Raw genomic sequence first — 14,090 nt, forward strand, 5'->3', positions numbered from 1 at the left:
AGAAAAGATGCGGCAAAATGGCAACATACAAGTTACAGGGAGGAAGGTTAAAAGATTCTGTTTTGGTGAATTAGAAGTATGAAAGTGCAAATTAAAGAGAGGAAAACACAAGAGTTCAGAAAGACTCTTGTCACTCTTCACCTATCCATCACATGTGGCAAGACCAAAGCAGAAAGGAAAGCACAAAAACGTCACATAGTCATACACAAACGTCAACTTTTTGAATACTGATCAAACTTCTAAGAAACTTCTTTAATACTTCAAAGATACATAATTTCACCAAGTGTGAATGCTCCCACTATATAAAGATAAAAACAGTTCACATTTTTGTGGACAGTCTTCATGCATTGTTGCTGATGATGAATCACTCTGAATTTAGCTACGTTGATTCCCAAACAAAGAACATGTATATAAGTTCACTCTCGTAACTATATTCAGAGCCTTTCTAGCTTGGTATCATCTGCCAGACTTGACATTCGATATACCTCAACGCCACAGTTAAGTACCAGAATGAGACTTATTAATTTATAAAACACTAGTGACTAAAAGTCTGCAGAATACGTGTGTGTGTGTGTGTGTGTGTGTGTGTGTGTGTGTGTGTGGTGTGTGTGTATGGAGACGGAGGGAGAGAGAGAGAGAGACTGTATATATATGAAATGTTCATGCTTTTGAATGCAGGACTAATAACAACCACTCAAAGTAAAGTGAAAATGGGTCTAACAGCTTCACTATAAAAACAAAATAAAACAGAACAAAAAACTGTCAATATTCATATTTCAAAATTAAAAAGAAAACTTATCTTCATTTTTATCAGTTTTAAGTTACAATTTGCCTCTACACTACTACAATTTCAATATATCATTATCAAAAGATACCAACATACACAGCACTAAGAAAACAAAGTTCCAAATTAGATTTCAAATCAGTATACAATGCAACAAGGCAATAATTTGCCATATCAAGTATGAATGTAAGCTTAATAACTCCCCTCCTCTGAACACTCCAGTGGAAACCAATTTCTAAGTGGAAGGAGTTGCAGATTGTTTAGTGACCCAGTTCATTCCTACTGAGCAGATCCCCCAAGGAGAACCATCTGCTCTTGTCCTAATTTATTCCATTAGTCAGAGCCCAATACAAATCGCATTAACTATAACTGGCTAGCATTAGAGAATTTTGTCCATATCTCATTCAGAAATAATCACATTACAATACTTCAGCCTTTACTAAAAAAAGGGGGGGGCATGCCTCCAAATTCTACAGCTGTAAGTAAAGGATAAAATGCGAAGACCTTCATGCAGAAGATGGTGCTTCAGCTCCTCTCAACTAAAATTAGTCAACAAGCATTTATTAAGCACTTACTATATCAAAAGAGAACAAATTCACAGACTGACGCCTTGGGGAATTAAAAACAGTTAAATGCTATGGTAGTTTGTCTGTTTTTTAATTAATCCTAAGGAGTTGTTAACCAGTGGCACAGAAGTGTAACTATTATTGTTTTCCCTAAATTTGCTATGAGGGATCATACAATTTTAAAGTCAGATACTATCACCACCTGCAACTTTATTTTCTAGTCCTAAGAACTAAAAAATATACAACAGGAGATGGAGAAGAAATCACATATTAAGGTAAAAGTAAAATCTGTTGATATCACCGTACTTTGTTAGTTTAGTAAGATGACAAAAAGTATATCAAAATCAGTTTAACATGTATGTTGGAATGTTTTGCTTTTTCTTAAAAATGTGGATAAAATGGATGACTCACCAAGTTTCTCTGGCTCATCAGGTCCAGTCCCAGCAATACAGCTACTTTCTAGACCATACGTTGGATCTACTTTTCCAGAGGCTCTTGCTGCTTCTTGTACTTTCTTGACATGAGCTTCGACTAATTCCAATGGTACTTCTTCCCGGACCCGAGAAAATTCCTCTATTTAAAAGAATTAGGAAACAAATAAAGATGAGAGTTTTCCATAATACAAATCTATAGAAAAATAAATTTAGGCATCAGAAATGGGCTCTTCTCCTACCTCTTGAACTAATTTTCTGTGTTGCCATGGGGAAGTCACAACCTTTCTCAGTCTGTTTCTGCTATTTTAAGGGGTTTAGCAAGATTATCAGAAAGGGTTTTCCTGCTAAAATAAGCCTATGATTGCTATGAGTTACTTTTCTAACACTTTATTCATAAATCTTACATTATTTCAATTTAGATCTTCCATAAATAGTTAGTGTTTATTTCTACAATTTTATGTAGGTGCCTTTTAGGGTGGAATGCCACATGTATAAAGTTAAAAATCTCTAACTACAGTAAATAAAACAAAAATATATACGTCCCCTCCTTCACATTGCCTACTGACCTCCCTATCTTCTTTTGAATACCAGCTAAAGTCCCTTCTTTTACTGAAAGCCTTCTCTATTCCCTCCTAATTATAGAACCTTTCTCCTATTATTTCTCATTTATCTTGAACATAGATTGCTTTGCATTTATTTGTTTGCATGTTATCTTCCCTATTAAATCATAAGCTCCATGAGGGTAGAGACTGTCTTTTGCCCCTTTTTGCAACCCCAGTGGTTAGCACAGTGCCTCGCACATAGTAGGAGCTTAATACATGATGTGACTGATTGACTGTCATCTCATAGATAAATGTTCCGTCAAGGAATGGACAACATAACATGAAAAAGAAAGTTAATTTGAAAGCAAAATCTTGACAAAGCAAAATAACAATAACGAGAACAAAGCTAAACAAACATTTAAGTGTTTTCTATGCAGAAAGCATGCCACCTCCCTGCTTTCAGAAAAAAAATATAAGCAAGCAAATCATAACAAATACGATGCTAAAAACAACTCAGTCAAACAAATAAAAAATATCAAAAAACAATCCCACTACTACAACCCCAGAAAAACAGTTTTCATCACATCACCAAATTTAATTCCCAAGGTACAGTATGGGGACAATACAAATTTGTTCTAATACCCTACAAATACATAGACAATATTGTTCAACAAAAACTAAAGTGACCCAGAGACAGCCCACATTCTCTTTGGAAAAAAATAAAAGTATCTCCAATACATGTTTATTAACATAAAGAAGACTTTCAGAAAAATCTTCAAAATCAGAATTAAAGCAACAGGCTTATACCTAATGCGGCTTTGGCTGCTGCAGACGCTACCCGTGGATCCACAACAGATGCCAAGAATGCAACTGTACTCATCACTGGGTTTCCTGACTGACTGAAAGGGACAGGTTGATAAGCCAGTGGTCCAAGTGAGGCATCTGAGTTCTCAAGATAAGGGTCCTCAATAGGAAGTCTCAGAAAGTGAAGAATGCACTCATCCTGAGTTCGACTCCCAACATGTTCTGACACTTTATTCCAATCATCTTTGTACATCTCGAGAGCCTGAAATAAAATTAAAAGAGCTCTGTTTATTAGCTTTCTCAGCACTCATACTCACCAACAAACTTCACTATACCAAATCTATGACAGAAAGTAAAAATGTCCCTAATTTTTTTTCTGGTAAACTATTAGTGGTATTGTTAACAAACAAAAATATGTCCACGCTGTGCTTTTTTTCCTATCCTAGATAACACGCTTTTCTTCTTTTGTTCCATTATGTCTAATACTATACTACTCACTGCTTCTCTTCAGTGCTTACATGTTGAGGGCCGATCTTAAGAGTCTGATAAGGGTTTAAGATTTGGGTTTGACCTCTGCCCAGGCTTTTACCCAAAAGGGCTCGCTGATTAAGTGGTATGGCTCCCCAATTCCTTCCTGATAAAGAGGTCTCTGAGACATTCCTTCTCGCTCTCTGAACCTTAGATTTACATGTTCACTCCTCTATGCAGGTGGCACCAAGGTGCCTGGGAAAACCTTGGAATCTACAGCCCAATCTAGGAACCCTGACAAGGAGGAAATTCATGATTGCCACATCCTCAGCAGATGTTCTGGGGAGTATCTCACGGGGAGGACTCTTTGAAGTTAGGCTAGATCTTCCCTATATATTCTGGGCCCTCAGATGAATAAACGGAGTCAGTAATTCTACTCCACCTGGCACATGTCATAAGTTATTTCACACCTCTCCGCTCAGTGTACAATCTGGTTGCGGGTGACACTTACAGACTCCTATTTTCTTATATCCTTATTCTGGTAACTTCTGAATTAATTTACATGTCTTTACTTTGCATATTTTCCTCAAATAATTCACTCCTTACCATTTGATATTATTTTTGCTATTGTACCCTAAATACCATCTAATCTGTTGATCATTTTGGCATGAAAGTCCTTCAAAAAGAGGAAGTGCTATGTTCCAAAAACAGTGGGACAATGTCTCTAGTACATAAGAAACAACCTTTCTGCTAACTGTTCTAAAAAAAATAGGACCTTTCCATTCCTATATAAGTTATAAAAATAGATGTCAACATTATTTTCCCAATCATCATAGATGGCTTTAAGCAATAGGGATTTAGGATATTAACAATCAATAAGGAATAATACCAGCACTAAGCACTTACATGGCACATTAAAGTTCACAAACTGCTTTAAATGTATTATATCACTTGATTCTCATAACCACCCGGTGGGGTAGACAGTATCATCACTATTTTACAGACGAAGAAACTGAGACAGAGAAAGGTGAAATGAGTTGTCCAAGATCATACTGCTAGGTAGGGTGGTCAGGCAGAACTTAAATTCAGTTCTTCCTAACTACAAGTATACTGCTCTGACCCTTTCAACTTTTTAGATACCTAGACTTTCTTCAAAGCCGAACTCAAATCCCACCCACCACAGGCCTGGCAGAATTATTTACCTGTAGTCTCTTCCATTATAATGTAAGCTCCAAGAGGACACCGGCAATGCCTTTGGCCTTTTTTTTTGGGGGGGGGGGTTAATTTCTAACACTTAGCCCAGCGGATACATAATAAGCACTTAAAAAATATTTTTCCCTGATTAACTATCTATTAAGCAAAGTCACCTCTCTCAGGTACCTTACCTCAGGCTTGCTCACTTGAAGAAAATTATTGAACCTATCAGAAACTCAGTTTCCCTATATGCAAAATGGGGCGAGGGAAAAAGTAAGAAGAAGAGAAAGGTGAGGATTTAGATTAAATTATCTTTAAGGTCTTTTCTACCTATAACATTCTAAAATGTTATCCCACGGAGTTGGTAAGAACTCCCTATTTGTTAAGAACAGCCTGGGAAGATGGCAGAGTAAGACAAGAAACACCAAGTTCTCTGAAATCCTTCCACAAACATAATTAAAATATTGCCTCAGAGGGAATTTTGAGTAGCAGAAATAATGAGAAGTTGGGGTAAAGCAGTTATCTTCCTAGGACAACTCCTAAAGACCTTAGGAAGTGACCTCAAGGGACAGAGGCCTGGCATTGCCAAAATGCAAACACCTCCAGGCAGACTGCAGCATCAACAAACAAGTCCTGGGGGCAGGCAGCAGAAACTTTCACCTTACTGACACTGCAGAGTTGGGGGAGGGGGGGGTGCAGGGTCCATAGCTGAGCAGGGGAAGACTGATGGATGCCAGGCACAGGTGTGCTCAGATAACAGAGGTGTGGGGACACTGCTGGTTGAGGTCACTTGCAGGAGAACAGAGCCCCTGGTTTTGGTTCCAGAGCAAATGTGAGAGCTGAACTTCACAGCCACTAGAGAGAGGGACCATAGGGAGCAAGAGCATTTGCAGTAACTGTGGTTGGAGACCTGTGTTTAGAGTTCAAGCTCCCAGACAGAGCTTAGAAAAACAATGGGGGGGGGGGGGCGCGGAGCCAACACAGCAGAGTGAAAGCAGTGACTTCCTTGAGCTTTCCCCCAAACCCCTTCAAATACTCATAAAAAATGGCCCTAAACAAATTCTGAAGCAGCAGAACCCACAAAAAGACAGAATGAAACAAATTTCCAGCCCAAGACAACCTGGATGATTGATCAGAAAGGCGTATCATGACTAGCTGGGAGCACAGAGCAGCGCGGCATGGGCACGTTGGCGCGCAGGCCACAGCAAACCTGGAGCAGGCCTCAGAGGACTGAATCGCAGGCAGCTGTGGAGTTTTCCAGAATCCTCAATACATGAATGCCAAAAACAACTTACAAGGTTAGTGGGAAAAGTCTGTTTCTGTTGGTGCTGAGAGAGGAAGGCTGGGTCTCAGCTCCATTCCCCAACGACATGACCCTGAGTGGGGCAGCTGCTTCCCAAGCTTCCGGCCCACAGACTGAGGGGGAATCCAGTGGCTGATCAGAGAGGGATTTCAGGGATCTCTTTGCCAGTGCTGAGGCAGGAATCTCTTGCTTTGCCCGTGTTTGGGTCTGGGCCACAGTTCTGGGTGGTGGTGCTGGGGTGAGGAGGAACGCTGGTGTGGAAGAGCTTGTAGTGGCTGTAGAGAGAAGCCCCCCCTCACAGTTACAGGACAGAAAGGAGTACTTGTGGTCACAGGCCAGGAAAGGAGTAAACACCTCGCCCCTTATCATACCACCTTGGAAGAACTGAAAATTTACAGGTGCCTACAAGTATCTCTGAAAACAGCTATATAAACCCCTGAAGCTTGGGACAGTACACTCTCCACATTGGAAGTAGACTCTTACCTTAACAAAGAGTTTAAAACTCAAGTAATTGGCCGGGATCATGAGCAAGCAGTGCAAAAAGAGTCAGACTATATTATCTTACTTTGGTGAAAAAGAAGATCAAAATATACAACCAGAAGAAGACAACAAAGTCAAAGCTCCTACATCCAAAGCCTCCAAGAAAAATATGAATCAGTCCAGGCCTTGGAAGAGCTCAAAAGGGATTTTGAGAAGCAAGTAAGGGAAGTAGAGGAAAAACTGGAGTGATGCAAGAAAATCATGAAAAACACAAGTCAACAGCTTGCTAAAGGAGACCCAAAAAAAACTGAAGAAAATAACACCTTAAAAAATAGCCTAACCCAAATGGCAAAAGAGGTCCAAAAAGCCAATGAGGAGAAAAATGCCCTAAAAAGAAAAATTGGCCAAATGGAAAAGGAAGTCCAAAAGATTACTGAAGAAAATACTTCCTTAAAAATTGGGATAGAGCAATTAGAAGATAGTGACTTTATGAGAAATCACGATGCAGTAGAACAAATCAAAAAGAATGAAAAATTAGAAAACAATGTGAAATATCTCATTGGAAAAACAACTGACCTGGAAAATAGATCCAGGAGAGAGAATTTAAAAATTATTGGACTATCTGAAAGCCATGATCAAAAAAAGAGCCTAGACATCATCTTTCAAGAAATTATCAAGGAAAACTGCCCTGATATTTAGAACCAGAGGGCAAAATAGAAATTGAAAGAATCCACAGATCTCCTCCTGAAAGAGATCCCCAAAGGAAAACTCCTAGGAATATTGTAGCCAAATTCCAGAGTTCCCAGGTCAAGGAGAAAATATTACAAGCTGCCAGAAGGACAATTCAAGTACTGTGGAAACACAATCAGGATAACACAAGATTTAGCAGCTTCTACATGAAAGGACCGCAGAGGCATAGAATATAATATTCCAGAGGGCAAAGGACATAGGATTACAACCAAGAATCACCTACCCAGCAAAACTGAGTATAATCCTTCAGGGGAAAAAATGGTCATTCAGTGAAATAGAGGACTTTCAAGCATTCCTGATGAAAAGACCAGAGCTGAATAGAAAATTTGACTTTCAAATACAGGACTCAAGTGGAACATGAAGAGGTAAACAGGAAAGAGAAATCATAAGAGACTTATTAAGATTGAACTGTTTACATTCCTGCATGGAAAGATGATATTTATAACTCATGAGACCTTTGTCAGTATTAGGGTACTTGAAGGAAAAAAATTATATGTATGTATATATAGATAGATGGATAGAGGGCACAGGGTGAGTTGAAGATAAGGGGTCATATCTGGAGAATAAAAATAAGGAATGAGAGAGGATGATACTCGGAGAACAAGAAAGGGAGAGGTAGAATGGGGTAAATTATCTCACACACACACACAAAAAAAAACACAAACCAGAGAAAAGTCTCTTACAGTGGAAGGGAAGCAAGGGAAGGTGAGAGGGAATGAATGAATCTTATTCTCATAGGATTTGGCTTAAGGAGGGAATAACATACACATTCAATTGGGTATGGAAATCTGTCTTACCCTACAGGAAAATAGGGGGAGAAGGGGACAAGAGAGCAGGGGATGATAGAGAGGAGGGCAGATTGGGAAAGGGGGTAATCAGAAACGAATACTTCTGAGGAGGGACAGGGTCAAAAGAAAGAACAGAATAAATGGGAGGGCAGGATAGGATTAAGGGAAATAGAGTTAGTTTTTCACAACATGTCTACTATGGAAGTGTTTTGCATAACTGCACATGTATAACCTATATTGAGTTGTTTGCCTTTTCAATGAGGGTGGATGGGGAGGGAGGAAAAGAGAAAATTTGAAAACTAAAGTTTTAAAAACATATGTTTAAAAAAAATGTTTTCACATGCTACTGGGAAATAAGAAATACAGGAAATGGGGTACAGAAGTCTATCCTGCCCTACAGGAAAATAGAAGGAGAAGGGGATAAGAAAAGGGGGAGAGATAGAAGAGAGGACAGACTAGGGAAAGGCATATTCAGAATGCATGCCATTTCGGGGCGGAGGGAGGGGTGAGATGGGGCAAACATTTAGAACTCAAACCTTTGTGGAAGTAAATGTTGAAAACTAAAAATAAATAAATTTATATTAAAAAACTATAAATAAATAGATGGATGAATGAATAAATAAATTAATAGATGGATAAATAAACAGATGAGTAAATAACTAAAACAAAACAATACTATATAAAACCTGAAGCCTAAGACACGATCATCTCCTACACCTCTAGACTAGAAACTGACTTTAATAATAAACTGTTAAAACAATAAAGTAATGACAATTACAAGTAAGCAAAAGAGAAAGAAACCAACCACACATAGCTACTATGAGGACAGAGAAGATCTGAGTTCATATTTTGAAAAAGACAGTAAAGCTAAGGGGAAAAAAAAACACTCCCAGTTTAAAGAAAAATGTCACAAAACCAAAAAGAGTTCTTAGAAGAACTTAAAGAGGACTTTAAAAATCAAATGAGAGTCTGAGGAAAAAAAAATATCATGAAAAGAAAGCCAACAAATCAGAGATCCAAAAACTTAAGAAAGAAAATCATTCCTTAAAAATTAGAAATGGGTAAGGGGACGCCAATCATGTTATAAGACAACAAGAAATAATAAACCAAAATTTATAAAATAAAAAAAAATAGAAGAAATGAAACATCTCATTAGAAAAATAGCTGATCTGGAGAAAAGATAGAGGAGAGAAAATATAAGAATTGTTGTACTACCTGAAAATAAAATTAAAAAAGCATTTAGATACAATACTAAAAGAAATGATTAAGGAAAACTGCTCTAAAGTACTAGAATGAGGGTAAAATTAAAATGAAAAAAAAATACATCAATAACCACCCATAAGAAATCCCAAGATAAAAACTTACAGGAATATTCTAGCCAAGTTTTGATTCTGCCAGGTTAAGGAAAAAAACAATTTAAATACTGCAGAGTTACAATGAGAATAACACAAGATCTAGCAGCTTCTACATAAAAAGCTTGTAGAGCTTGGCACATTATTCTTATCATCATCATCATTATTATTTTGATTTTTGGTGAGGCAATTGGGGTTAAATGACTTGCCCAGGGTCACACAGCTAGTAAGTGTCAAGTGTCTGAGGTCAAATTTAAACTCATGTCCCCCTGACTCCAGGGCCGGCACTTTATCCAGTACATAATATTATTAAAGAGCAAAAGAGCTGGAGTTACAACCAAAAATAATTTACCCAGCAAGCTGAGTATAATACTGGACAGGAAGAAAAAAAGGGAAAAAAAGGATGTTTAATGAACTGAAAAGACTTTTAGGTATTTGTGACAAAAAGACTAGAACTCAGTGGATAATCTGACATATAAGATCAGGAAGAAAATAAAGTAAACATTAAAGACAAATTATAAGGGACTTAATAGGTTGAACTGTTTACACTTCTTATATAGGAAAATGTTAACTATACTCTTAAGATAGTCATGATTACTTGGGTAGCTTGAAAGATCATATATTGATAAATGCATTTGAGAATGAGTTGAGTATGACAGGATGATTCTAAAAAATAAAATTACATAGGAAGAGGTAAAATGCAGTAACTATAAAAATGACACATGAATGGAAGAACTGTTACAATGGATGTGGGTGGGGATAGAGGGCTGGTAGTACTGGAATCTTACACTGTAATTGAGTTGAAGAGGTTATATATATACATATATATATAGATAGATATATAGATATCTATATATATATCGATATATATATAGAAGGGCATAAAAGTCTTCTAAATTTATTAAAAAAAGGAGGGTGAGGAAAGAGGATAAGAGATGGATTTACGGAGAAATGTGAGAGGATAAGGTAGGGAACTCTTAGAAAGGTAGGTAGATTAAGGAAGAGGAGGGCAAGGTAGTGGATAGAAGTAAATTAGATTCATGAGGAGGGTAAATAAGGTAAGAAGGATAAATAGTGAGGAAAAATAGGATGGAGGGAAATAGTTATTATAACTAGTTATTATAACTTTGAATGTGAATGGGATGAACTCACCCAAAAAACTCAAATGGAAAGCAGGACAGATTAAAAATCAGAATCCAACAATATGTTGTTTATATATGCTCTCAAAGTTAAAGCTGAAATAGACTTAATTAAAAGAGATAAATAGGGAAACTATACTACCTGTCACTAATATTATTTAATATTGTTTTAGAAATGCTAGCAATAGCAACAAGAAGAAAAAGAAATTGAAGAAATCAGAATACGAAATGAAGTAAGATGATTTAATTGGAAAATCCTAAAGATTCAATTGAAAAGTTAGTGGAAAAAATCAATAATTTTAGCAGAGTAACAGGATATAAAATAACCCCATAAAAATTATTATGGATACACGACCTGAATATATATAGTCACATCACAAAATTGTGAAATTAGATTGAGATCAGATACCTTTTGTAGATATGATCAGCAAAAAATTATTTACCAAAAGACAGACAAAGGCAATCATGCAAAGGATAAAATTGAAAATTTCAGTGAAATAAAACGGAAAAGCTCTTGCACAAAGTAAATGAAGCTAGGATAAGAACTGTTGACTATGGAAAAAGAAATCTATGCACCAAATTCAGGCTGATTGCTCATATTACTAGCATGAGATAGGACTCATCAACTCTATTGCTTATGGTCACATGGAAGATATCATACACTCTGGAAGATCCACGGTAATGTAGTGTTATCTGTTCATGCAACTTTAGAACTGCTGTTTCTTAGAAAGGCCCCTACCCCACTGCTACTTCCTTAGGACTTCTGGATTTGTGGTAAAATAACCACACATCCTACCATAATTGTAAAACATACCTCATCTCTTTCTTTTCTAGTAATTTTACAGTGTGATCATTAATATTCAGGTAATACATCCATCCACATTCATTTCATAACTGAATTTTCTTTTATGTGTTTTCACCCCCAATTAGTGCATATGCTCTGTGAGAAAACACGTTTCTTTTTTTTTTTTTATTTGTATCTTGAGTTAAGGTACAATATTCAAGAAGTGCTCAGCACATAGTAGGCCCAGTGTTTCCATATGAGGTAGATTTTTCCCTGTTTAGTTCCTTCCTCTAGGAAGAAAAAGAGATAGCAAAGAAAATAACAAGTGAGGGTAAAAAGCTATAATGAAGACAAGAGAGGGTTGAGTGCTAAGGGCTAAGTCTTAGCTCTATTCCTATATGATATTCTTGCTCCAAGTTCTCCTCATTTTCTTCCTTTGCATTTTCAAAAAGATTAATCCAAGATAAAGGACAATAATAACAGCATTTATAGAGTTCCTACTATGTGCCAGGAACTGTGCTGAACACTTTCTACACAAAAATATTTATATCAGTTCTTTTTGTAGTGGCAGATAATAGCAAAATAGGGATGTCCATCAGCTGAAGAACAACTAAACAAATTATGGCATATAAATGTAATGGAATAACACTGTGCCATAAGACATGATGGGGGTGATTTTACAGAAATCTGCCAAGACCTGTGGAAAACTATGACAAGTGAAATAAGCAGTAACTGGTGAATAATTTATACAACAATAGTAACACTGTAAAGAAAAACTATTTTGAAAGGCTTAAGAACCCTCTTCAGCGCAATGACCAACCATGATTCTAGAAGACTGGGGATAAAGAATGTGATCTACCTCTTGTGATGAGGAAATGAATGATTCAGAATGCAGAATGCGACATATACTTTAAGATATGGACAATATGAGGGATTTGTTTTACTTGACTATGTCTATTTATGAAAGTTTTGTTTCTGTTTTCAATGGGGGCAAGCAGAGGTGACAGAAAAAAATGCTTTTTAACTTAAGAAAAATTTTTTAAAGTTAATTAGGGATGCTTTATGCAAAAGAACTACAACCTATCTGAGAATATACAGTCTACAGTATACTAAATTCAAATAATTTAAGAGAAAAGACAATCTGTGAAAGTCTCTTTAACTCCAAAACTTGGAATGTATTTTTAGCTTAAAATTTTAATGTAATAATTCACTTCCCTACAGGCCTTCAACACTACACAAAAGTACTAATTCTCCTTCACTAGAATAATAGGATTTTGAGAGTTGGAAGGGATCTAAAAGATCATTTTAGAACTCTCACATTAATAATCTTTAGACTCTGTAGAAGAAATTGAAATTATCCCAAATTAACTCATTTAAGTTTATATTTAATGAAGCATTTCCCCCAATCACTTCAAGCTTTAATAGAAACATCACAAAAATAGAGTAACACAGCAATTTGGAACTATGCCCAAAAGTCTACAAAAATGTGCATACCCTTTGATCCAGCAATAGCACTTCTAGGGCTATATCCCAAAGAGATCAAACAAATGGGAAAAGGACCCACATGTACAAAAATATTCACAGCAGCTCTTTTTGTGGTGGCAAAGAATTAGAAATTGAGAGGATGCCCATCAACTGGGGAATGGCTGAGCAAGTTGTGGTATATGAATGTAATGGAATACTATTGTGCTATAAGAAATGATGAACAGGCTGACTTCAGAAAAACCTGGAAAGACTTGTATGGTCTGATGCTGAGTGAAGTGAACAGAACCAAGAGGACTTTGCACACAATAACAGCCACGTTATGTGATGACTAATATTGTTAAACTGAACCTTTCTCAGCATTACAAGGATCAAAGATATCTCCAGAAGCCTCGGGATGGAAAATGCTGTCCACATCCAAAGAAAGAACTATAGAAGTTGAATCGTTATCACTTATTTTTACCTTTTGTTGAGTTTTGTTGTTTGTTTGTTTGTTTTGGGTCAGTGCCCTCTGTTCCCCAGCAGGGGAGCTCAATCTCTTTGAAGGCCAGGGAATAGGGAAACACCATGAGTAAAAAGAAACGTACCATAGATTCATGTTGTGAGAAAAGTGAGGATGGGGACAGAGATTCTGAAGAGGATAGCATTGTCAACAGACCCACATATGCAACATCAGAGGGGAATATGAGCTGGTCTTGAAGCTCAAGGAGCCTTCTTAGAAAAACTCAAGAAGGATTTTAAAAGTCTAATGAGAGCGGTAGAAGAGTCCTTAAAAAATACAACTGGCCAACTGGGAAAAAAGTACACTGAAGAAAACAAGTCCCTTAAAAATACAATTGGCCAATTGAAGAAGGAAGTACAAAAACTAACAGAAGAAAACAATCTGTTAAAAACTAGAATTGGACAAATGGAAACTAATGACTCTATGAGGAAGCAACAATCAGTCAAACAGAAACAAAAAAATGAAAAAATGGATGAAAACATAAAATACCTCATCGGTAAAAACAACTGACCTGGAAAATCGATCCAGGAGAGACAATTTAAAAATCATTGGACTACCTGAAAATCATAATGAAAAAAGGAGCCTGGACAGTATCTTTCAGGAAATCATAAAGGAAAACTGCCCTGAAGTCCTAGAACCAGAAGGTAAAATAACCATAGAAAGAATACACCGCTTACCCCCTGAAAGAGATCCTAGATTGACAACACCAAGGAATATA

At 36.8% G+C, this 14,090-nt stretch overlaps 1 protein-coding gene across 4 annotated transcripts in view; it reads right to left on the reverse strand.

Moving 5' to 3' along the window:
• Window positions 1-14,090, reverse strand: part of SMARCC1 (SWI/SNF related BAF chromatin remodeling complex subunit C1) — a 173,830-nt gene that overhangs the window by 63,229 nt on the left and 96,511 nt on the right. For all 4 annotated transcript variants that reach the window (XM_078152454.1, XM_020999002.2, XM_078152455.1 and 1 more), the window contains 2 exons: window positions 3,134-3,392; window positions 1,762-1,923 (listed from right to left, as the gene is read on the reverse strand). In XM_078152454.1, coding sequence (XP_078008580.1) covers window positions 1,762-1,923; window positions 3,134-3,392 — 421 coding nt within the window. The remainder of the gene's footprint in view (window positions 1-1,761; window positions 1,924-3,133; window positions 3,393-14,090) is intronic.

Source organism: Phascolarctos cinereus, unplaced genomic scaffold, assembly GCF_003287225.1.
Source record: "Phascolarctos cinereus isolate Bilbo 61053 unplaced genomic scaffold, phaCin_HiC Scaffold_4;HRSCAF=312, whole genome shotgun sequence".
Taxonomy (NCBI): domain Eukaryota; kingdom Metazoa; phylum Chordata; class Mammalia; order Diprotodontia; family Phascolarctidae; genus Phascolarctos; species Phascolarctos cinereus.